At 48.2% G+C, this 24,920-nt stretch overlaps 1 protein-coding gene across 1 annotated transcript in view; it reads right to left on the minus strand.

Annotated features, from left to right (window-relative positions):
• WNT5B (Wnt family member 5B) overlaps positions 1-24,920 on the minus strand; it is a 75,378-nt gene that overhangs the window by 11,475 nt on the left and 38,983 nt on the right. Inside the window, exons 2-3 of the mRNA XM_050900242.1 lie at positions 4,591-4,733; positions 3,613-3,860 (exon numbers count right to left, since the gene is read on the minus strand). Coding sequence (XP_050756199.1) covers positions 3,613-3,860; positions 4,591-4,670 — 328 coding nt within the window. The 5' untranslated portion in view covers positions 4,671-4,733. The remainder of the gene's footprint in view (positions 1-3,612; positions 3,861-4,590; positions 4,734-24,920) is intronic.

A 24,920-nucleotide genomic window follows, 5' to 3' on the forward strand; every position in this document is an offset into this window, starting at 1 on the left:
GCAGGCTGGGGATGATGCCGGGGGCTGCGGTCCCCGGGAGGCTCTGCCCCCCCCGCGTGGAGTTCCACGGAGCTCTGCTGCTCTCCTGTGCCCGCCGCCACCAGCAGCAGGACAGGGAGCCCACGGCCGCGGCAGCTTTTGGGGGGCACTGGTGAGGATGCCAGGGTGAGCTGTACCCAGGTAAGGTGTCGGTCCCCACGGCTTGCTTTTCTGGAGCTGTGCAAGGAGACAGGAGAAGAACTGACCCCAGTGGGGAGACTGATGCAAAGATGACAAAAATGTGTTGCTCCAACTGTTTTAATGAAAAAGTTTTAGTTTCAACTGATGCTTTTTAAAAAGCATTTCCCTAAAGTTTGGCAGTCTTGAAGAAAAACGAGGAAAAATATTTCTCTTTGTTCTCTTCTTTTATGACTCCTTTTTTTTTCTTTTTGCATTTGAAAGGGCAGAAGAGATAAGATCTTTGGCTCCAGAAATGACTGGACTAACCTGGAAACCCCAGCCTTGCATTTAGGATTGCGCTGAAGGAGATATATTCTCTCCTCCTCTGAGGAAATTCTAACATGACCTTTTTGGGTGCTCTGTCCTCTCCCTCATAAATGTAAAAGTAAGGAATGTGTCTGTATATAATGTATAGAGAGATATATACACACACGTGCAGTCTAAAATCTGTATTGACAGAACAAGAAGCAACTTCAGAAGGATAATTTTTGTACATCATGAGATATGATTATTGAATAAACCACATGTAAAAGGTAAGAGTAATTCTCACGACAACACAAACACTAGGAAAAACCAATTCTAAAAAGCAGCCTACTTCAGTGCTATGGATGCCTCCACAAAAGCTTTGTATCATTGGACTGCCTCACCTCTATGAAATGCACAAAATGAAGGTGTAATGATTAAACACAGACCGACTGGGTCTCCTGTTTCTGAACTGAGCCAAGTTCTGCGAGGGGGAAAGGAAACAAATCTTCCAGGTTTCTGAGTGAACGCTCTCATGAGGATCTCCCAGGCTTTGGACTTGGCCAGGGCAGGTTCTCCTTCCCTCTCACAATCTAGAGCAGCTCAAGAAATCATGTAATATATGCCATGCCTGCATCAGTGGGTGGGCAGCCGAGGGTTGCTGGCACTATACACCTTCTGGGTCCTTATCTCTTCCCCCCCCCGCCCCTGCACAACACTCTGGCATGCCTCTGCACTCTTGCAGATATTCTGGTCTCCAGACCTTTCTCGTGCCATTGGCACAGAGTACAGAAAAAGGGCTGTGGTCCAGAGTTGGGGCTCAGAGGCTGAAAACAGGAGACAGGCACACAGTATGAACCCAGGGAAGAACGACTTTATAGTTGACACAACCTGAGAGATTGAAAGGCTTTGTCTTCTTCCCCAGCATGGAAAATAGATGTGCTGAAATGATGAGCAAAGAGAATAGGCAGCATCCCCCTCCACAGCAGCTTATCACTGACATAGACAACAGCGATGAATCACCATAAACCCTGTACTACCCCAGGACCTTTGGTGACATTTTTCTTACTTCTCTTCTGTGCTTGTCTTGTGCTGGAGTATAAACATCTGAACACGCTCTAACTGACCAGAGACTCTAAAGGAGACGGGTTCAAAACTCTTTGTTAGGATAAGTTTTTAAACAGCGGGCAACCGCAGGCAGTCACCTCACAGACACTACCATCAGCAGATTCCTACTAGAGATACAACAGTACTCCTAACAAACAAATGCGTGCACACACAAACTAAACAACAGCAGCAGGACTACTGAACATACCCATCACATACCCACAACACTTCTTTCCTCATCAAAACCCAAACCTACTCCCAGTCTAAACTAACAGGATCAAATTCATTTTAGACAGCAAGAATCTTCCCTCTTCCACTATCCACTCTAGTCCCTTCTTCCCATACAGCCTCTGATCCTTCCTGACGGCTTTTCATCCTTCAGCTCTGATCTTTGCTTTCTCTTAGTTCACCCTTACTTCTTTTCTCCAGGTGTGGACTCATCCACTGGACCAACCTGGGGCTGCAGAAAGGTACTGAAGAAGAGAATGAGGTTTGCTCCAGAATAGTAGATTCCTATTTTCTTGTGTCCTTGTGGAGCCACTAGGATCTCTTTGGGGATCCGAAATTTACCCTGTTCTTTGGGATAAGTTACATGCGAGGGAGGGACACCGAAAGGGAGAAATGGAAGTGTATTTTCTGTCCTTTCCCTTTGGTGGCTGAAATTTCAGTTTTCATGTCCCAAAGCACAAGTTTTAACAATCTGGGAGTGCATGCAGCCTCCTCTGGCCATCACCCTTGCTATCAGAAAGCGAGAGATCAAGGATGCGCAGATGCCTTGGATGCGTGTCAGGAGCTGAAAGTATGTGTCAGGAAATGACATTTCCCAGGGGAGCACCTCAGAGAAGTGGGGATTTTGGGGTGTGAGCTGGGCAGAAAGGGAGGAACTAGAATGGCTCTGGTGGGCTGAATTAGGAATTCTGAAAGGTTAAGTAACACATGTAGAAATATCCCTAAAATTCTCTAGAATGACACATAAGAATTTCAGGATCAAATGGAAGGGATCACAGGACTTGGTTACCCTGGTGCCCTATCGCCTTGACGCCCCAGAGGTATTAAAGATGCATCTCTTGGTGTCCTGCTGCCTATGCGGTTTTTTTGAGAGTGAAGCCAAAAAGGTGCAGGCAACGCTGGGGGCTGCTGGGGGTGCAGGAGACAGAGGTCTTTTTCCATCCCTTGCTAAGTGTTTTCCCTGAGCTCACAACTGAGAAACAGTGCTGGTTCTTCAGTGTAAATGATCAGCTTTGTGGGTGGGAAACAAAACCTCTTCACACAGAGGCTGGAGAGCGTGTGTGTGTGTGTGTGTGTGCGCGCGCGTCTGTGTGTGTGCGAGTGGCTGTTTTAACACCTTTTCTTTATTATCCTGGCTGTCGGACACATCAAACCGAGCCCGGATTTCTCAGTTTCTTGCCATCAGATGACTGCATTTCAAAAGGAGCTAGGACAATGTAGCTAGGTCACACCTCAATTCAAGTGCAGCAATGGCCTGTCAATGTGCCTCTTACGGCCAGCAGGGCAGGAATTATAAAAATCTCTTAGGTTTACACACAAAGTGGCAGAACGGGGCGGGGGGGGGGGGGGGGGGGGGGGGGGAGATCCCATGCCAGGGGAGTCCATATTTCCCACTTCTCAGGGCTGCATTCCCTGTCCGAGGGCACTCCAGATGCTGGGAATGATAACACGGGCCCATTGTTCCTGGCTCCAGCTTCTTCCCTCCCTACCTTTAAACAAGCACACAAAACAAAAGCAGCCCCCCCTCTTCCTGACCTTCCCATGCCCCCCTAAAGAAAGTGTGCCCCCCTGCTGCCCCAGCTAGCTCCCGCTGTGGCTCAGGTGCACTGCTGCCACCCGCTCCGGTGCGGGCAGCACACAGGCAGCGCTCAGGCAGCACCAGCACGCCAGGGAATGGAAAAGCTCGTTAAAGGCAGCTTTAGGAGCGGTGCTAATGGGGCTCATCACTCCTGCATGTGTATTTGAAGAAAGGGAGAAAGCTGCACAGGGACAGCCGGCCTGCGCCCAGCACCTCCCTGTACTGGGTGCTCCTACCTATTTTCATGACCCGCCCAAAGACAGAGGTGTTGTCCACCGTGCTGCAGTTCCACCGCCGCTGCCGAAACTGGTACTGGCACTCCTTGATGGCACTGCGGGCCCCTTCCCCGATGAACACCATGTGCTCCTGGTAGAGCTGGCAGAGCTTGCGCTGCCCGGGGGAGAGCCCCGGCAGCTGGCTGCACACCGGCTGAGCGCCGATGATGTACATCTCAGGTCTCTGGATGGGATTCATGGCCAAAGACCTACGATGAGAAAAACATCCAAGGGAGTCTGGAGGGAGAGGCCCCCTCCGCGAAACGCCCGGCACCTTTCCCCGCCAGCCCAGCCCAGCCCAGCCCCGCTCCCAAAGCCCGGGCGCATTTCTCATGTCAGCTGCCTCCCTCTACGGCTCTGCCAGATGGGAGGCTTTTCCAGGGCTCTAGCGGGAGAAACACAGCTCGTTTGTAACCTGAGTTTAAACACAGAGGACACCCGGGATGGGGAGGGGGCAGAGAGAAAGCTCAGCAGTTTCTCTGCAAAAGAAGAAAGTGAGCTGCTTTTTTACAGACCGCCAGCGAGCGATGCCTGCCTTCAAGCCAGGCTATTTTCCGCTCTTTAGGGGAAGGGGGCTCCGCGGCTGCTCCCAGGGCTTTTGGCAGCGGGTAGGAAACCCTACCCATCCTCTCCTTACGCATTCCCCACATCCTAAAGCCCGGCCGGGATTTCAGCGAGCCCGTACAAAAGGAGCCCAGAAATGCCTGGAGGAGAGGGGCTGCGTCCCACGTCCCCAGAAACTGGGCAGGGACAGCGGGAAGGGGGAACCTGGAAAGAAGCGAGCCGCTGCGAAAGAAGCGCGGGAGGCAGGAAAGTTCTCGCGGGGAGCGCAGGGCAGCTGCTCCGCTCCCGCTCCGCCGCCCGCCCCCGGACGGTCCCCGGTCCCCGGCCCGCGGCGGCGGACAAAGGCGCCGCTGGCTCCCCCGCGCCCTCACTCACCACCAGGAGTTGGCGTCGGCCACCGGTGAGGTGCAGCTGCAGAGGAGCGCGGCGGCGAGGGCCAGCCTCGGCCCGGTCATGGTGGGCTGCGGGCGGCGGCGCTGGGGCAGCCCCCGCAGAGCCGGCCGCCGGGACGGGGCGCCCTGCGGAGAAGCGCCGAGGAGAAGCCCTGAAGCGGGGCCTGCGTGCGGCGGGGGCGCGGCGAGCACAGCCCGGCTGCCGCCCCCTCCCACCCCGCCCCCGCCGGACCCTCCCCCGGCCGCCGCCTCCCGGGGGCTCCGGCGGCGGCCCTGCCTCCCTCCCTCCCGCCCGCCCGCCCTCGGCCCCGGGGCAGGGGCCGCGCTGCCGGGGCTCCGCCGCCACCGACGGAGCCTCCCCGTCCCGCCCGGGGGGAGCGAGGAGAGGTGTGGGGCTGGCCTCGCCCTTAGGGGCGTCGGGAAGGGCCCCCGGAGCCTCCGGGCCGGCCCCGGCTTGGCTGCCTTTGATGCGCCCCCCGCCCGTGGTCCGCCGGTGCCCCCGCGGGCCGTGGCGTGGCGTGGCGGGGAGCCCCGCGGCCGCAGGTGTGCGGGGAGCCGGCGGGGCACATCAAAGCGCCGCGCTGGCCCCGCTGCCTTTGTAATGCAGGGCCGGCTCGGAAATGAGCTGCCCCCTCCCCAAAACGACCTCCAGAAGGGCCCCACGCCATGGCCCCAGCCCCGCGCCGCGGGCGGGGGGTCTGCGAGGTTCGGCTGGGCTGCCGGCGACGAGCGCAGATAGGGCTGGCACCAGAGCCTAATGGCTTTATGGGCAGGGGAGGTGGACAGGAGAAAAGCTTCAAAGGCTCCTCTTGTCCAAACACCCCTCTCCCTTCCCTGCTCGACCCACCGGGAACCTCAAAGGCGGCGGCAATCTGGCAGCTCTTCAGCCCTTTCCCCCCCAGACACCGGCAGAAAGCAAACGCAGGCATCCCGGACCCGTGCAGGTACTTGTGCCAAACGCTCCTCGCACCCTGCCTCCCTCAAGCCGCAGGGAAACAGCCACCTTATCACACCATCGGCACCGCTGCTGCTGCCTCCAACTCTACACGGCCTCCCACCGTCCTTGTCCTACCCTGCACCACACGGTCCCCACCTCTTTGCCACAGACAAATGCCCCCCCCTCCTTTCCCACACAGCCTCCTCGCCAGGCCCGACGTCCCCCCGACCCTGCCCCTGCAGCGGTGGCTCCCCAAATGCAGGCTGAACGTGTGGGTGCCCCCCAAGGTTGTGGCCACGGCGTACGTGGTCCAAGACCCGCAAGTACCCGGCCTTTCACTCTGCCTCACGAGCAGCGCCTGAGACATGAATCACCAGACTCGGCAGCTCAGACTGCTGAAGCATATTTTTTATCGAATTCCTCGCGCCCGCCACGGTGGACTTGCTGTGTTTGTTTGCAGCACGCTTCGCTTCCTCCCCCATCCAGATGTGCTGTACCTGCAGCTGGTGGCCCATCTCACCTGGCAGGCAGATGTGGGGCTGCAAGTGCCAGAATTAGCCTCAGGACAAAAAAGCCTTGTGTGACCCAGAACCTCGGTGGGAGGGGAGTTTTACTGCTCGGGCACAGCAGGATCCACGTCTGAAGAAAACAGGGTGACTTTATTCACATCTTCTATATCCTCCCTTTTCCTCCTCCCACAGCCCCGAGCGTGACGGCGGGATGGCGAGGTGTATGTGTGTGTAGCCACGCATACATGTTTTGGGTCTGTTTCTATAGGGAATAGACAGAATGGAAAGTTTATCTCCGGGAGTCTGGGGAGGAAGGAAGTTGTGTATGGATGAATGGCTTTTCCATGACAAACAATGAGTCTGCACAGACATGGTGTGATGTCACCCAAAGAATTTCCAAGCCAGCCTCAGATACAGAAAACCTTCTCGCTGGCAGAGATGAGAGCGTCCCACCTTTCCATCTCACCACAGCCAGAAGGAAGAACTAGGGCAGAGGAAAAAAAAAAAAAGCCCTCACTGTCTCACACGCACACACAAGGCATGCGCCATGTAAATAGATGACACGATGGGAGCGGTGTATCTCCAACCTTCGCCCTCACCAAATCTCCTCGCGGATTCTGAGAAAGGAGTAAACTGTGGCAAGCCGCCCCGGTGCCTCTCCCAGCCAGGAATGTGAGACGGCACCAGCCGATGAGGCACTTCCACAAATACAGGTGATGTCAACGTCCGTGTTCGTGTGAGCTTCTCCAAGCGCATGTGCGCAGCCGCAGCACTCCACGGGGCAACGAGGATGTGCCGCCACGTGGCGCTGGACTCGTGGTCCACCTCCAGCACAAAAACCTTTCCAGCTGGTAAAGCCTGGGAGATGCTCACATGAAACTTGGTCCAGAAACACACAGCATTAATTAAATATCTCATTTTAAGTATGAATATGCAAAGGCAGCCAATGATTAACAACAGCAAAGCGTTGTGAATACTGCTAGTAGCAACCCGACCGCCAACAAGCACAAGCAAGGCAATGATCTTACTTTGAAACACGAGGCATAAAAATTGCCATATGGGATAAGAGCGCTTATCCAGCCAACCTAATATCCTGCCAAAGGTGGCAACTAACAGAGATGCTTCAGCGGGAAAGGTCTGAAACTCTGAATTCTACCTAAATTCTGCTGCTGGCGACAGCGACTGCCATTGAGTTAAGAGGTGAATTATGGAAGCGAGTCCTTTTTAAGGTGCTGGAAATAATTTCTTCACTGGCTGTGTTTATGACTTCAGATGATAAAGCGGTAATAGCAGGTGAGGCATTGTTGGAGTGATTTAGCCTCAGCCAGCAACTTCCAGACCGAAAGCTGCAAAGCACTTGGCTGGTGGTCCGAAGAATACTGTCTATCCCTCTTCCTTGCGCCTGTTTCTACTTGCCACCAAAATCTTGAAAGCGAGCTTTCGATTTTGTAAATAAAAAGCTTGGGTTATTTTCTAAGTCCAACTGCAGGGCTGGTTCAAACAGCTTTGGTGAGCTTGTTTGCCAAAGCAGGGCTGGGTGGGAGAAGTCAGGGAAATTTTGTGAGGATGAGAGGTGGGGTGAAGCGAGGCTGCTGGTGGGCTGGGATGAACGGAGTCAGTGAAGCTTCAGGTAAGAGAGGGGGGTAAGGAGCTGCCGGCAGGTAATCCCGGATGACCGACTGGGATGCTGGCAGGGTCATCAGGACTTAGGGGGGTCAGGGGAAGGAGTCCAGGAGTGAGCAGGATTTTGGGGTGGCTCCATACAAGTGACATGAAGGGGGTCACTACGCTAACAGGTATTGGGAAGGCCCTGGAGAAAGCTGGTCTCACCTGCCTTTCTGTTCCCTGGTTAACCCCTGTCTCAGGTCCAGGAGAGCCTAACCTCACCCCACGCAGACCACCCCTCCTGGCCATCACCCTTGCCCACCCCCTGCCACCCAAGTGACTCCTGCTTTCATCCCAAACCATCTCTCCTCTGCAGCAGCCCACTTACACTGCTCCTGCTACAGTAGGGGAAGAAGGGGCAGTAGAAAGAACTCCAAAACCAGGGGTTGCTCTTGCTTCTGCTGAAAAGGGCCCCATTCCACCCTTCCAGTGGGCCTGGCTCACTCAAACAGCAGCAGTGAACCCACACTGCAGCTCGAGCACTGCAGGTCTGATGCTTGCACCCAGACCGCTGATGATCACCTGGGCCAAATAGGGAGCTGTCACCTGACAGCTAACGCTCCCTTCTTAGAGAGAAGAGCAGCGCCAGCAAGCCTGCATCTTCGTAAAGCCTTGGCATTCTGCTGCATTCAACAGTCTGCTGCCCTAGGCAACTGTCTACTGTGTTGCCTCGCTGCCTAAAATTAGTACCTGTGTTTGCCTTTGTTCAATTTTCAGAGGTGACAACTGCGCATGAAGCACAAATTTACACATCGAGTTCCCAAAGTCACGGCGGAGCAGCTGGAGAGCTATCACCGCTTTCCCAATACCGTCCCTGCCGTGTTTGCTGGAGGGAAGCTGCAAGACTCCAAGAAGGGGAGGTCATGTCCATGAGATCATTTGCAAAGATTTGGCAGACTGTGAAAAAAGTTGAACCCTGGCTGGAAGACAGCCCTGATAAATGAGAAAAGGAGAGTTACTCATGCAAATTCCTTGTCCTACCCTTATTGTTTTTCAAAAATTTGGGATGTCCCCAAGTGCGACACAGATCTTTATCAAGTGCTAGAAGGAGTGTTGAAAGAAAACGTAGGTCTCTTTCCATGTAACTCCAATGATCCTCATTTCTGCAACTTGTCTGGATTCTCCCAGGCTGGGGAGAACTGGACATACATTCTTTCTGTAATGATCAAGAGCTTCTTTCAAGTTCCTGTTTATTCTTGCAACTTGACTGTGGTTCAATGCTTGTTTTTAATGCCTTGCAATGTCCAGTGCATCCAGAAACATTTATTGCTCTCTCTGGCGTAAGACATTTACTAAAGACAAGAAAAATACTCACTGGAGTCTCCTCTACTTAAGGAGCTAGTAGAGATGCATTGCCTGGGAAGGAGGGTTTACATATGCTGCTTGAAAGGGAATCCCTGCCCTCTGGTTCTGTGCCATGGACCTGCTGGTTGACAGCACCAAGAGATATACCATGATGTCCTGCTACACATCTGCTTCTGGCAGCCAGGCTTGGTTTTAACCACCGTTCTTACTAAGACTTCAGGAATCTCATTAAAGTCACATACTTGCCCATTCAGCTGAACCAGTTTTAGAGGGAATGTAGATTAAGAAAAAAAAAAAAAAAAAGTCCCTTGAAGCTAAATTGCAGCCCTCACACAGAAACCTAAATCATCTTTTAGCCTACCATCCCCCACTCGTTTGGTCCTGTGCTGCTCCCCTGCTGCCAACCTGTCCCTCTCTCAGCACTGTACCACCATGTTGCTGTACTGGTGTCAACCTTCCCAGATCTAAATGTGTTATTTTATTTGTACTGTGATTATTACTTAAACAGCAACTGGAGTCACCTCCATAGGTCCAGATCCAGCTGAGGTGTTACAGAAGGTGTAACAAAACCTCCTCAAAGTATCCCAGCACATCAGTCCTTTGTGTCTGCCTCTTTTGTCTTGACATTGCCTTGCCTCGTTGAATTGTTACGTACCATCTGTCTCTGCTGGAAGGGCAGATATTCCTGCTTATGTCCTGCTTGTTTCTTTTGGTACTTACAGGGTCAGTTTTATCTCCTGATGTGCTCATGCACTACCTTTTTCTGCATCTCATCACCTGTCACCCCTGCTGACAGATCCAGATTTCCTTTCACCACTACCTTGCTCTTTCATTTTTCCATGACTCCCCTGGCCAATGACATCCAGTCTCACTGTCACCAGGGCATGTAGTGCAGCAAATGCCAAGATATACCTGCCAGTCTCAGCAGACCCAGTGACAGCTGTCCCTGAAGTGCCTCACCAAGGAGAGCAAGAATGGAGGAAGGCTGCAAGTAAAGCAGAAGTATTAGACAACAAAAGAGGCCAGATACTAAATATTTTCACCATTTAAAACCAAAATAGGTATAAAGGATAGTGATTCTATGAATAAAACAGCTTCTCATTAGTGAAAGATACAGAACATATGTAAAGCATTATGTCATTTATGCCACAATATTTCACATGACAGGCAACCAACTCACCTGGAGCCAGACCATCTCACCTGCTACAAAAAAAGGAGCAAACTCCAAGGATAAACCAGGACATGACCCTCCTCCCTCTCAAGGTGATTCAATGATAGTTGTACTCTTACAGCAGATTAAATCCCAGTGTTGAGCCAACCTGGTCCACTGCAACCAGCACCAGACGTCCCAAAGAAAAGTGCAAGAGACTCAGCAGCGACCTGTGGAGCACCTGCAGAAGCTGCGTGTGCTGAAACAAAATCGATTTCGATTTCTCGAAATCGAGAAGGAAGCAACATAGACCCATCCCTGCAGGTACATAGCTGCCTGGAAACTGTGCATATTTACAAAATTCCCAGGGACAGATCCAGGCCATCTGGTTCCCTTTTCCATGGGAACTCTATTTGCACGTTGGCAACCTCAGTCGAGAGCCAGAGACCTGAACCGGGACATGTCTGGCCCAAATTTTGCACTTCTTGTTCCCACGACTACTAGAATACCAGGGTTTCTGGGGCTGCAGCAAATCATCCGTAATCACAAACTGAAACCTTCTTAGTGTCCTTTATTTATATAGGCAAGCCCTATAAGAAATTACACCAGCTCCACTATGCGTAATCATAATCTAACAAATCACTAAATACATATATTTTGAAAAAAGTACCAAGCATTATCTTCTGCTGACCGTGCAGTGGCTTATTTAACATGCCCACGGTGTCACAGCTTACTTGCCAAACAGGGACCCCATCTCCTTAATTTGCAGTAACGATTTCTTCTTCAGAAATTGTTCCCCAGACCCCCTCGAAGGAGCCACGGGATGACAGGCTGAAACACAAGCCCAGGCAGGGTTAGGAAGCCCACACTGCTGCTCCCCAACATCAGAGGTTTCTAGGAATGAGACTCCAACTCTTAAGGCCATCTAGCTTTCCCAAGTGTTAAATTTACATGAAGGATTAACCATCCTAGAGGGGAATAAAACATGAGGAAAGGGAAAAGAAGAAAGTACATCCCTCCTTTATTTGCTTTCCAGGGGCCAATCCTGGGAGCTGGTTTGTTACCTGCTGCAGCTGACAGCAGCACGGACCCCTCAAGCAGTGACAGGAGGGCAGCCCTCGTCCTGCTAGAGAGCTGATGCTGGCTACAGGATTTGCGTGAGAACTCTGGACTCAGATTATGGTGGTTACGAGCACGTATGTCAGCCCTCCTTGAAGATTAGGAAGGATAAGAGGACAAAGTTCTCCGACAGCGTGAGCAAGGAGGCAGCGAAAGGCAATCCAAGTCAAAGCAACTTCTCTGCAGAGATTTCAGAACAGGCCAGGGGGTGGAAACAGCTGGATGACTTCAAGTGTTTTCTTCCTTGCTCTGATCTTGCAAAGCACGGAGCACCCTTCATCCTCCCTAAAAGGGTGTCTAGCTCCCCCAGTCGCACTGGAGTCATCCCAAACTGACAAAATTCGTGTCTCTGAATCTCACAGGCCTGCACCTCATTTTTGCTGAGTATATATTCCTTTTAGTTTGTTCCATACTCTGTAAGAATTACATCAACTGCCAAAGAAAGTCAAATATTTAAAATACAGTTAAGCTGCTGCTGCAGTGGTTCTCAGCTCTCCAGGAGCGAACGACCAGGGGAAACAGGGAGATGCACGGTTACTGCTCTGTCTTGGACATTCAACACCTCGGTGTACGTCACAGGGACCGGTGTCAGACTGACTCGGATCAATAGCCTCCTGTCAGTTAAATCATTGCCAGCAAAGCTTGATATATACATTTCCAAAGGAAACAGTAAGCCATGGAATAAATTCAAATTGAATTTAATTTCTCTCCTTCCTGTTAGAGTCTTCAAAGATGTTCTTATAAAGTCCAGTCTAATGAAAATAATATTAATGATCAGCTCTTCCTCCACTCTAGAATTGCAAAGCAAGCACATACACCCCATACATTAGACCCCACAACTCTTAACAGCCACTATTTTTCCCTTACGTTACAGAAAGGGAAAGAGAGGTGCAGGAAGGGCTCAGTAACAGGTTCAAAACAGTAAATCTGTGGTGCAGATTTACCTCCATTCAGCAAAGCATTAAACCAGGTGCTTGAAAGTAAGCATACACCTACTCGTTTTTGCTGAATCAGGATCACAATTAAAATCTGCTTGCTTTTTCCATTCTTTCGACCACCAAATACTTCTGCCATCAATTAAATGTTGTTCCTGCTCAAATACAGTGCATTCAAAGCACAAGTAATAAACAAAACATTCTGGGAATAATGTCCCCGTCTATCAACTGTATCATCTACATAGTTAGCACAGTTTCCAAACCAAAGAAAAAACATTTTGCAAGCATGCTTATTATATTTTAATATTAAAAAAATAGAGAGAGAAAAGGCTGAAACACTATAAATAAAGCCCTGTCTATATCAGAAGATGACACTGATTTAACCAATTTCAGAACTTATCTTCTATACTGTCCCACTTCAGTGAAGGAATTTCCTGTTGATTCTGGATGCAACAGATTTAAGCTAAACCTGTTCAAACTGTCTGGAGAATAGACTGCATATACATTTGTACCAAAAAGAAGACCATTTTATATCTCACCTTTATTCTAGCACCAATCACATATGTGCAATTCTAACTGCAGAAAATAAAGCATCCTATTTTAGATCTTGTTTGTAAAATGCTATTATAACATTATTACCTGCTTAAATAAGGAGTTTCCAGATACAATTTTTCTGCAAAATGTGCATTCATGCAAACCTAATATGGAAGAGTTATATCAGTATATCAGTGTTGTGTAGGTTAGTTACGCTTTAAACCAAAAGCAAAGCCTTCAAAATTAAGATCGGTACTGATTTAACTAGGCTGTTCAGTTAAATCACTGCATTTTCTTTTTCTTTTTAAGTAGATAAGGTCTAATATTAGGAACAAGGGGTTGTGCCTCTTTTCAGTGACACATCATATGATCCCATATATAAACTCAGTGAGCATCTTGAAAGCCGTGGTTTATTTGGGGTCCCTACTCTGTCTGGCATCTCACCATGCAAAAAGCTGCGACGCTTTCTCTAATTTCCAGTCTAAATTTATTCATGGTCAGCTCACGCCCATTTGTTCATGCGCCAGCTTGTCCCTTAAAGCTCAGGATGCCAAAACTGAGGCCGGAGCCTGACAATATGGTTCTGCTGGCAGCATTACCAGGGTAATAAAGACCTCTCTCTCCCACCCTGGGGGCCCATCCTAGCCCTGTGCCGCAGGACACTGCTCTTTCAAGGTGCAGGCCCTTGACAATATAAGCAGTTAAAAAGACGATATAAGGAGTTAAAAAGATTCAAAATGAAACTTACAAAAAGAAAAGACCAGGTTTTACTTATTGAACTGCCTGGACTGGTTCACGTGGGACTCAGAAGCACGGCGGAGCGAGGCAGGAACACGTGGCTGGAGGGGACTGAGCCACGACAGTACCACCTTCACCCGAGTTAAATTCACACGGAGCCGCACCAGCACTTCAAGAAAAGTTGTATTCCTGGGAGGTTTTTTGATTGTGGATCCGTTCCCTGACTGATTTCACAGCTCAATGCCACAGGCTGAGGGCACAACTGCACAGAGGGTGAACATCAATTTCTCAGACAGGAACTACTTAAACCCATATTGCTGCCAAAGCTCCTCTGTTATCAGGGCAAGGCCTGAAGTGCAAGAACATAGTAGTAAAAAAGAAAAAAAATTTAAATCTAAGTCTTAAAAAATTAGTAACAAAGCATTAATTTGAAAGATGCCTCTGTGTAAAATTACCTGTGTTGGAACAGATGAGGTTTCCAGTGTAGCAACTAGTATTTGCTGCTTTGTAAATCCTTCCCTGAGCAGAAAGAAAAAAGAACTGGAAAAGTAACTAAAATTGCTAGCACACTTTACTCAAATTTATTCCTTTTCAATAACTTTGAATTTGACTCAGTTTTCAAAGCATATTATATAGATATTTTAACTGCCAAAGCTATCCAAAAGCTTTCCAAAAAAAGCTACGCTTTTTTCCTGCTTCTCTCCTCAACATGAACTGCAATGTAACATTTTTGCTGGTGGTACAGACACTAGAATAGCACCCATCTTCTCCTCCCACAGCTCTGCTTGCCCAGCAGGGCTAACGAAAGTCGAAACTTGCTTTACATCAACACAGCCAGTGCAAGTTGTCACCAGACCGGCTTTCCACCCATCGTGAGGTTTTCTGAGCACATCCAGCACTCCACCGGTGGGGACTTTATCCTCCAAAGAGCTCAGCCCACACCTAGGCTTCAAAACAAGGAATCAGATTTCAGAGGTGCCTGTGGAAAACTGCGCTTTTCCTTTCCTTTCCTGCTTTTGACATGAAAAATGTTGTAACCACCAGAAGCAAAACTCCAAGGGGTTAAATTATCTGGAAAATGTAGGTGCTTATCTAACACCTCATCTACTCAGAAAGTAGTGTACAAGCCCATGAATGATGGACACCAGAGAATTTGGCCCTAAGGTGTTCTGAGAGCCCAGCTGGTAGTACTCACATTTTGCAGCCCTTCAAATACGGATTTAAAAGTCACCGTTCCTGCAGCAGGTGCAGCCGGGCTGGATAAGGGTACCCAATTCAGATCCTTATGATCCTGCAAACTTCAGAAAGGCACTTGGATATTTTGACTTCCAATACCAACCAGTTTTTCAATCCAGTTTGCTATCAAGAGCTGAGGGAGGGCAGGACTGCTTCTTTTGACGCAATGTGGGTTGATGTAATCTTTGAATGATCATACACCTACAGCGTCAGATGGCGTGAGATTGTCACCAGGTCTCAGAATCACACTTGAAGAAGGAAACAAGTAACTACTGAGTGATTCTCATTCCTGGTGAAAATTCAGGTATGTCTACGATCATGCGCTAATTTATCAGAGGGAAGGGCGTTTTCCTCAGAAGCAACCAGAGCTTGGAAGACAGAGACTAAAATCCTCTCCTGTGGCCAAACTTTACTCTGGGCACAGGGTGGACATCAGGTCAGGTCCCCTGCAGGGACAGCTTGCCTCCCTTCCCCGGTCACCGAGGCTGCATCACACCTTTATGCTAATGGTACTCTTTGGCCATAGAACGCGTGGCACTTAAATTGCACTGCACTGGCATTTCCAGCGAGGAGCACGTACAAAGCCAACGATTTGGCACGAACAGTCCTCGCTGCGGTGACTTCGTCTGGAGCTCTGCTGATCTAGGCAAGGTGGGGATCTGACCCTGTGTCTGGTGACTACAGCAAGGGCTCAGGTCGAGACCTTGTCTTCCCAGCACCACTGCCGATTTGCTTAGCCACCTCGTTTTGGTTGTAACTAACTGAGACTCTGAAATTCAGTTTCTTCATCTGCCAGGGGGAGGTAAATTTATTTCAGGACCAGTATTGTGATCTTGCCTGTGGATGCTGTGATACGTTACAGGCTCTAATGCATTTAAAGATCCTTCAGTGAAAACACGTAAATACAGTTGTTATTATCGAGTCCATGTTCACAGTCATACCTCAGGCAGAACCTACCAAACACAAGAGAACAGTCTATAGGAGACAGCTTTTTTTCAAAGAAAGAAATGTGTTTATTCTTCCCTTGAAGCTAAAGGGAAAACATGTACCCAGTGGGAGAAATCCAGTGGGTTAAGTTCTTCCAACTGCCACTCAAATAGAGAAAATTAAAATGATCTATTTTATGCGACCATCCAAAAGGACATTTACAGTACTGGAGATTTTTTCCCCCATTGGCTTGCACATATTTATTCTCTCTGGCAATATGTTATTGAATATGTTGACAAGACAGGACTAGGGAATTTCTGTAGGTGGAACGGCTGTACATCTGGAATGCGATCTTGGCTTTTTTGGACAAATACGAAGTTCTGGCAGTGAAAAATGTGTTTGTCCTGCAAGAAATAGTGTATTTGTAGAGAAGGTAAGGATTGCTCATCTTGCAGGTGAGGGAAGCACGCTGCATTGCATGGAAGGGTTATGTGCGTGGTGTCTTGCACACTTGCTTGCGGGTGTGGACCACAGAAGGCTGGTGTATGAGGACATATGCACCCATCCCTGCAGTGGACAACATGTAGGAGGAGAGAAGGAATTGCCTGAGTCTCTGTATTGCAGGGAAAGCAAGAAATCCTATTAAGGATTTATGCTGTTCCAGCAAAATAACTTCCCTACTTGAAGCAGAAGGCAGCTTTTTCATTGTCTTTACTTCACTTGTGCTGACAGCGTGCAGTTCTTCGGTCAAGCCCAGCGCCGGTTTTGTACCGAGAGATTCATCACTAGGAAACGGGCTACCAAGCCTCCTAGCATCTATTCCTGCTCTCAGTCACAATTTCAGTTGCCTTTGAGATGCATTTCCAAGACTTTGTGTGAACAGCCCTCATATTGCTGAACACTTATAGAGTGAAAGCAGTTATTTATTACATGAATGGGTTTGAAAATACAGTGACGTGCACATTCAAAAATATGTTCTAGAGGAGGCATATATGGGAGATGTCTGAGAAGACATTTGTGCGTGGTGTGTAATAATTATAATATGTTTTCATTTATACAGTGTCTCCTCCACGCACAAGGGAATATAACAAAATGTAACTAAAACCGCATATCCTTACAAATAAAGGGGGAGAGAGTGTTTCATACAAAGGTTAAACAAAAAAATCTGTTTAATGTCACTTTGGGGATTAGAGGAACCGGAGTAAAACAAACATCCAGAAAAAACTTTGAGGGGTTGCTTCAGGAAAAGCACGTGTGAGAGTGTGTGCCATCACATCTGCATATTCAATACGTCTTGCTGGGACAGCTCGGGGAAAATAGGAAGCTGGAAATTTTCAGTGTGGGAATTAGATGGAAGAATGTGAACCATTCTAAACAAAACACAGTGGAGTTGCCAGCTGACTTGCTAAAATGCCAGTGCTCTCTAGGATCCCTTGAAACAGAGCTGAGGACTGGCCTTGCCGTTCAGGCAGTGGTTAGGGAGCCAGGAGATCTGGGCTGTATTCCTGGCTCTGCAACAAACCCAGCATGTGACACTGGAAAGTCATTCAGCCCTAAGTTTTCCAAAAACTGTTTTCATGCCTATACTTCTGGGCACCTAGTGTGAGACAGCGTAAGCCCAAACATCCAGGATTTCAAACAAAGTTAAGCTGCAGGTACTAACTTCCCATCCATGCAGAAGATACATTTTGGGGCTCAGTTTCATCACAGATGTGATGGGGCTAAAACCTGCAAAGCACCCCGAAATGCTACGAAGCTGCAGGTGTTACATGATTACACAGACCTCTCATTTTGCCAAAGGAGAGGTGCTACGGATATGCAAAGGAGTATTATTTAGTTACCTGTTGTTTCCCATGTCCTGGCAACTATTGCCATTCTATAAATATTTTCACAGGTTTCAATACATCTGAAGATTTTTGTTTATGTTTCCTGCTTCAGGGTATCAAGGAATAATCTTCTTACGAAAGGATTTACTGTTCCAAAAGGAACATAAAGAATACAGACCGGGATTGCTGGCAAAAAGTGTGGAACAACAACACCGACAAGACTAGGAAAATACTAGATCTCAGGGGTGAAATAGTGGAAAGAAAGCGGCTTTTCCACATAATTTAGTCAGCATGTATGCTGGGGGAAAAAAAGGAGTAAAAGCAGTATTTCTAGCTTACGTTTTCCTATGCACACACATTTTTTTAAAAAATTTGGAACCATCTGGATTAAAGAAAGTTGTGTTCTCATTGTACATGACAGGGTCTGGTCACATAGAAGATTCATTTACATTATACTGTAGGCAAAGGATTATTGTGTTTTTTCTGAATGGTGTAGAAACAAGTTGAACACAACACAGATCTTGTTTTACCCATTTATATTTCCACTTGCAACACGGTGAACTCTACACTTTCTTCCCACCCTGTTTGCATCTGCCCTTAATTTTACCCCCCCCATTTTCAGAGCGGATTTTCAAGATTTTTGTCGTGCGCAGGCAGGTAACACGTTGGTGAATTTAGCAGTTTGAACGGGGTTTTAGAGTGTCCACACGTACCCAAGAACAGAAGCAAGAATGAAAGCAGTTTCTGAAAGGCACCCCCTTTTGCCACCACTTCTCTGTGCATCCACTGGAGCCGCAGCAGATAACTTTCAGAAAATCAGGGGAATTTAGCACCGCCAGTTTCTGCGCTGTTACTTTTAGCAACAAGATGTTAAAGTAACCTTCCTTTGGCCAGAACTAATGCAAATCCTCCATTAAGTATAAAATTGTATTTTGTATCTTTATCCTGCCTTCCGTATAAAACTGTATTTTGTAACTCTCACCTGCAGTTTGTGCTGGGCTCTAACTGTGACTCTGATTTTCACAGCATGTTTCCAAAACAGTACTGCCCTATTTTTCAGTTCTCCTCTAAGAACTTACTTCGGAGCCGATGCTCGTAGGACAGGTGACATAACTCGGTCCAGTTCTAGTGAACAGCCAATTTTAGAATGCTATTTACTACCTGAAAATGTGCTGGTGGCCACGGTCCAGAGAGGGAGGAGTTAAAAGTAACGCTGCAGCAATCCATGGGTACAAAAATCCTGTGTTTTAAGAACCACACAGCTACATCTGTACCCTCCCCAGGCCGAGCTTACCTTCTTGTGAGGTTACCTCTAACTCTTGCCATCGCAAGAATATATGAATTACCTGTCCCTGGACCTTGTTCCTGGGGTCCCATGCAAGGCTTCACTGGAGAGGGACAAGCCCGGGTACTGATGCCTTTTCTTCCTTGGAGCTTTTGACAGAGAGGACAGCAAGAAGCTTCCCTGATAGCCGAATAACCCTTACTCACAAGCTGGCCAGTATTGCTACATCTGCCCTGACTGCGTGGAAAGCTTCGGCAGAGGGGAGCCTGCACCCATTCTTCTCCAACCTCAGCCAAAGGCCAGAACATCTCCTCCGTCCCAGGCTGAATGTGCTGGCTGTCAGTGGAGCTACACACACAGAGCATCCGGCCGTCTCTGCTGGGTTTTGGACTAAACAGCTGTTACAGAGGAAGATTTCACAAACCTGCTGCTGTAACAGGTAACACACAGCATGTCGGACACACATGTTTCTACTGTAACTGCAGGGGCTGCCCCTTTTAGATCAAGTTGTAGAGGTCTCAGAGTTCAATCCCCAGGAACGGCTTATGAAAGCAATTACTACCTGAAAGGTCTCTTTGTTTTTGTGCCACTGCTTTTAATAATAGTGATTACATCAGATATTTTCTGCCATCTCGATCTTCTTTGGTACTGCTAATAAAGACATGACAAAGCCCAACACTTAAAATAGCACCCAATGCAATGAACTGCAAGCGCTGAGGTTTGAGATTTTACATCCTGCCTTCCCAGAGCACTTTCTCTTTGATGATTTTAACCATTGAGTACTGAGCTTCGTATAAGCCACGAAGGGTGTGACATGCATGGTGGAGTCAGAGAATCGCCTGCGGCCAGGGGCCCAGGTCGCTTGCTTTAACCACCAGACAGTCCTGTCGCACAAGAGCAGACGAGACATACATGAGAGGTACACGGCATTCAAGTGCAGTTGCCTGGACCACAGTATATTATTTTGGTTCTTCAAGCGACGCTTTCATTTATGCTTGGTTCAATTTGTTACAGCAGCAACAGTCGCTGGCCAATTTAATGGCAAAACTGGGAATACAATCCAGACCTCCCACGCTTACATCCTCTGACCATTCCTCCTCATATCAGCATGGTTATATTCTTGTCAGCTATTGACTGACAAGTAAAATCAAAACTTGAATACCCAAATCCCAAAGGTATTCAGGTACATCAGCTCTGAATTTTGCCCCAGCACCTAACCACATATTCACAGTACAGTGTATTTTGAATAAGCCACCCCCGACACCAGGAAATACACGGCAGATCAGAATTACTTGTGCAGGAGGAACCATGTAATCCTAAAATACAGTCTCATGTAGCACCTACTAGAGACATGGTACCTGCAAAGCACAGAAAAAACACCAGTTTTTTATTTTTAAGGAAAGCTTCATAATGGCCTAAGCTTTACAACAAAGCTCTGCATGCAAGAGGATCCTAATGTTACAATTTCCAAATAACCCACTGATAAATTACATTTTCTTTATAATCTCTGGTCAAAAAAGAGATCATGACCAGCATGAATTCCAAAGGGAATCCATTCACTTAACAGCCCTATCCTGATTTTTATATGTGTGTATGCATGCACATAGATATGTATATATGCTTATGCATCTAAAATATGCACATTACACAGCTGTTCTGCCTACACTTAAATGCATAACTCTTAATAGAGATCTTTGTCATGTAATTACTGGTTGCAGTCACAGACAGGTTCTAGGGGATCATTTTTGCTTTACGTTCAACAAAGGAAAGGAACCTCTAAAACACCCCAGCGCAGCTTCTCTGACACCTTGCTAAGAGCAGAAAAGCTCTACGGTAGTAGTCAGGAGTCCACTCAGCATGAAACGCTGATGAGCACCACGTTCTCTCCACGACAAGCTGGCACCCTCATTTTGCTGAGCCACGTCAGAAGATGGTGGCTTAGGTGTCAGCAATGCAAAAGGACCGTTGTGGTCTCATTCATACACAAAAACCATTCCCCAAATTGACTTTTAAGAAGTTCCACTAAACCAACTTTAAACCCAGTTTAAGACCATGGGCTGTATCAGGCTTAGTTGATTTTTGTGGACATGCTTCAAACCTGATGAAGAAGGTCTGGAAGCCAATTTGTGAAGGACAACTGTAGCCCTCTGGAGCGTGGCTGACATTAGAACTTGAACCAGTCCCAAACCAGCGTTAGCTGAACTACTCGTTAAGCCAGCTGCATTTTTTGGAGAGGAGAAATTTCCCCACTGTAGCTTAGACTGCGGCGAAACGCTTTAAACTGAGAAGTAATGTAGTGGTGGGCTGGACAAAAGCACTGAAAACCCAACATCAGCCAGTCACAGGAAATTAGCTAACGGATTGTATCAGGCTACACCCCAAACGGCACCAGCCCACAGCCTCTGCAACAGATGAGGGAGGCTGAGGCCATCCATGCCGTGTTTTTTTCAAGGGTGGGAAGTAAAGCACCACCGTTTTAAATGAAAGCCTAGATCTCCAGAGCTGTCCGCATGAATGAGGACCCCGCTGGGCTCCTACCTGCCTAATATCCCTTTGATCATCAGAGCTGCACCGCGTGGAGCATGCGAATCCGAGCTGCCCGTATAGCCCTTCCCTGCAGTCTTCTCTGCTCCCTCGGATGAAGCTGCCTCCCGTCTCTCAGGCGCTGGGATGTGGGACAGCGTGCTCAGGTGGGGCAACGGGAGGGATGAGCGACTGCAGGGCACAAGAGAAGGCAAGAAGGAACACAGTCCCTCAAGGAGCCAGTTCAGGGAAAGGAGTACGGTTAGCTAGGCAAGGCAGAGAAATATATTACTCTAGGAATTAATTTAAGGTTAAATGGATCAAGAGAGAGAGGGAGAAGAGTTAGCGGACCACGGGCTTTATTGCTCGAGCGGTTTTGTGTCATTTCTGTCCTGCAGTCCCAGTGGCCACCGCCCATAGGTAAGGAAAAGCCAAATGCCAAGCAGATTCCTGTGGGTAAATTCACAAGTTTTCCATCCCATGGCTGAAGCCGTAAAAACGCCGAAAGCACAGAAGTAGGGTGGCAGAAGAAAAGGAAGGGTAAGGAAGGACTCTGTATTTGTTATCTCTTAAGTGATGAATCTGAGCCAAAAGTTACCCTGCAAATTGAGAAGCAAAAGAAACAAATAGGGACAGACTGAGATGGGAGCTGTACCAAGACCTGGTGGACGTTACGCCCAATCATGCAATAAAAGATACAGGACAGACGATGGTGCAGCTTTATCAGCACGAATTACTTCCAATCGCAGAAGCCACAAGTGAGTTATGCGGATCCTCCTGAACCCCTGCCAAGCAAAACTGTCCGGCCTCTGCTGAACACCGGTGTAATTGGGGAAAAAAAAGCATGAAACATTTATCTGGCAAGTGCTTTCAAAAAGAGAAAAGCGGCTGTTGGGAGCTGCTCAAGGGGCTGGAATGCTGGAGACGGTTCCAGGGGGACGGATCAGCCATCAGAGTGCATACAAGGCAGGGAGGGATTTTTAATAAAATGCAGTTTATCGCACGGTGATTACCACCTCCTATTTATACCATATGAGATCATGAAAAACATGGCACGTACTTCCTTACTCCTGGAAACACAAAGTCAACTGAACAACCATATGATAAACTGGCCCTTTTCATGCACTTTTACTTTGTCCTTCTCAACCTCTATTTCCAAACATCTGTCACTTAGATAAAGTGAGCAATAAAAATCTACTAGAAAAATACTTTCTGTGCCACCCCCAAAAAAACAGCACAGTAGATTAGGATTATGAGTCCAAATTCCAGGGCTGTTCCATTTAACATGCAAATCTTAATTGTTCACAAGGAAGCACAGACGCTCAAAGTATTTAACATGTAAGAAAGGGAACTTCAGGGTCTCCAGAAAATGCATCATCTATTTCTAACCTTTGCTGGTTACACACAACAGACGTTACAGACACAACGTGCCAAGACATAAAGAAAAAAGTATTTCAGGTAAGCTTTTATGCCTTAAAGAGCACGCCTTTCCCCACTCCCCCTCAAATGTGGTTTGAAGGTGAAAGGCTTAGAGAGAGGAAACACCGCATTATTTCCACGGTACAATTCTGCACTCGAATTTGGGGTAATATGGTAAAAGACTTCATTAGCACTCTTTCAGAATGACTTGTTTAACTTGCTTGTAGCTTTGCCAGTTATGAGTAATGCAACAATCACTAAGATATACCAACACCACCTTTGTACCACATTTCTTTCACACGTTGCCTGATGCCTACTGGACTCAGCCTTCTTGTAAGTGATCCCGCTGTCTTCAGCCGAGCAATCCTCGCCGAGACAGGCCCACGCGGCCCGCGAGACGCCGCACCTTTCACCTGCTCCTCACTTCACAGAAATGCTCCTTTTCGGCTGCAATGCTCTACGACTGGTCTCAGCAGAGTAGCTCTGCAGTGTGGCTGCTCAGCAAAATCTATTGCCCCTCATCTTTTTTTTATTAACCCGATGGTTAACCACCACCACCACCGCCCCCAACAGCGCAAAACTAAATAAATAATGCTACAAAGATAATTCATACTGGGTGACACCCCAGTACAGCGTCTGTGTGGGACTGCACCTCCACGATCATTAAAACGAGGTCTACACGTTGCTGGATCACCCAGGAGTACAAATTTGATCGGGATTGGGCCAAGGCACGTGATCACGCTTCTGCTGAATGAGCCAGAGTGCACGATACAGAGCCAACGCCAATTTTACGCTGGCCGTATGCCAGCTGCAGGGGTGCAGACGATACCTGATCTGGCTGGAGTTGTGTACAGTGATACCTGATCTGGCATAAAGTCTGCTAGTAAAAAGTTAACCTGTCAAAAACTTCTTGAATTAACTTAGGCAGGCAGAGTGAATGAATACCAGGTCAGCGCTTCACATCATGCGGCCACCCCATTTTTGAGCCAATAATAGGAGTTGTACTGCTGGCTTTTCTCCGTTGCCAAAGCTTAATGTCGATAGTGATGCTTATATGCACGGGGATCTCATTGCAGGATCAGGGCCTGAGAGTCCTTCAACTCGCCTTGCCTCCAACTTAAAGCAAAAAGGAAAGAAAAAAGCAGAATGAAATCTAAACATTTAGCCTCTAAGTAGTCAAGAGAGTCTACTAATATGGGACCTGTATGTGAAGATGGAGCCATGGGCATTTCTGTAGCAGATAAATTTAGATGATGATTAAAATAGAGCCTGTTCCTTCAGGTTAGTGAAAGTCTTGGTACAGCAAACACGTCAGTAACCAGGCTGATTTTTGTAGTATTTTAGTAATCCAAACAGTATTAGAAATGCGCCCTGTCGTGTTGAACAAATGTGAACTTTATTTTTTTCTTTACAGCCCTTTGGCACAGAAGGGCAGTCCTGCTCTTTTGAAACTGTTTTGAAAAGCCTTACCTGATCTCTGGTAGAACTTAACCCGTTTTTAACACTGCCGCAATACTGCCCGGTGTTGAAACATGCAGTTACCATTATACGAGGCTACAGACATGTAGGAAATGTGGATTTCAAACATTCTTTCTTGAAATTGCTGGAAATCACTGGAAATGGCTCGGTTTATGTGAGTACTTCAAATATTTTCAGAGCTAGTTCAAGGAGACCATTCGCTGAAAGCCATTTTCAGTTGTTTTTGCATTTCCTATCACAGAGGCCCTAAAATGGTCCACCCAGTGGTCTAGCAACCTTGACAAGTTACCCAGATCTCCGAGCTACAGCCATGCTCCTATCGCTCCTGCAGGGATGCCTAGACAGAGGGTTCCCAAATTTTGGTCCTCAAGGCCATCACGCAGTCTCAAGGGCAAGCGGCAGATCGCAGCAGCCTGCCCTCCAACAGGCAGGGGCGAGGCAGTGGCCAGCTTTCCCCTTGCCACCCCATGCAGCAGCATGAGCCCCTGTCCCTCCTCACGGGGTCCGGTGGCCTGGGGCTCCCCAGAGAGCTCAAGGGTTTGTTTACCGGCCGGCCCAACGCGGCCCTTGGCAAACCCCGACGCTGAGGTGGGCCGGTGGCAGACGCCTGGGGCTCACGGGGAGCGGGTGAGCAGGGAGGCCTGAAGCGAGGGGGCTGGCTGGCCTGCGGTGCGGTGCGGAGCGGAGCTGAGCTGCAGCGGGGCTGCCACCTGCGGTTCGACCCTC

This window comes from Gymnogyps californianus, chromosome 1 (assembly GCF_018139145.2).
Source record: "Gymnogyps californianus isolate 813 chromosome 1, ASM1813914v2, whole genome shotgun sequence".
NCBI classification, from domain to species: domain Eukaryota; kingdom Metazoa; phylum Chordata; class Aves; order Accipitriformes; family Cathartidae; genus Gymnogyps; species Gymnogyps californianus.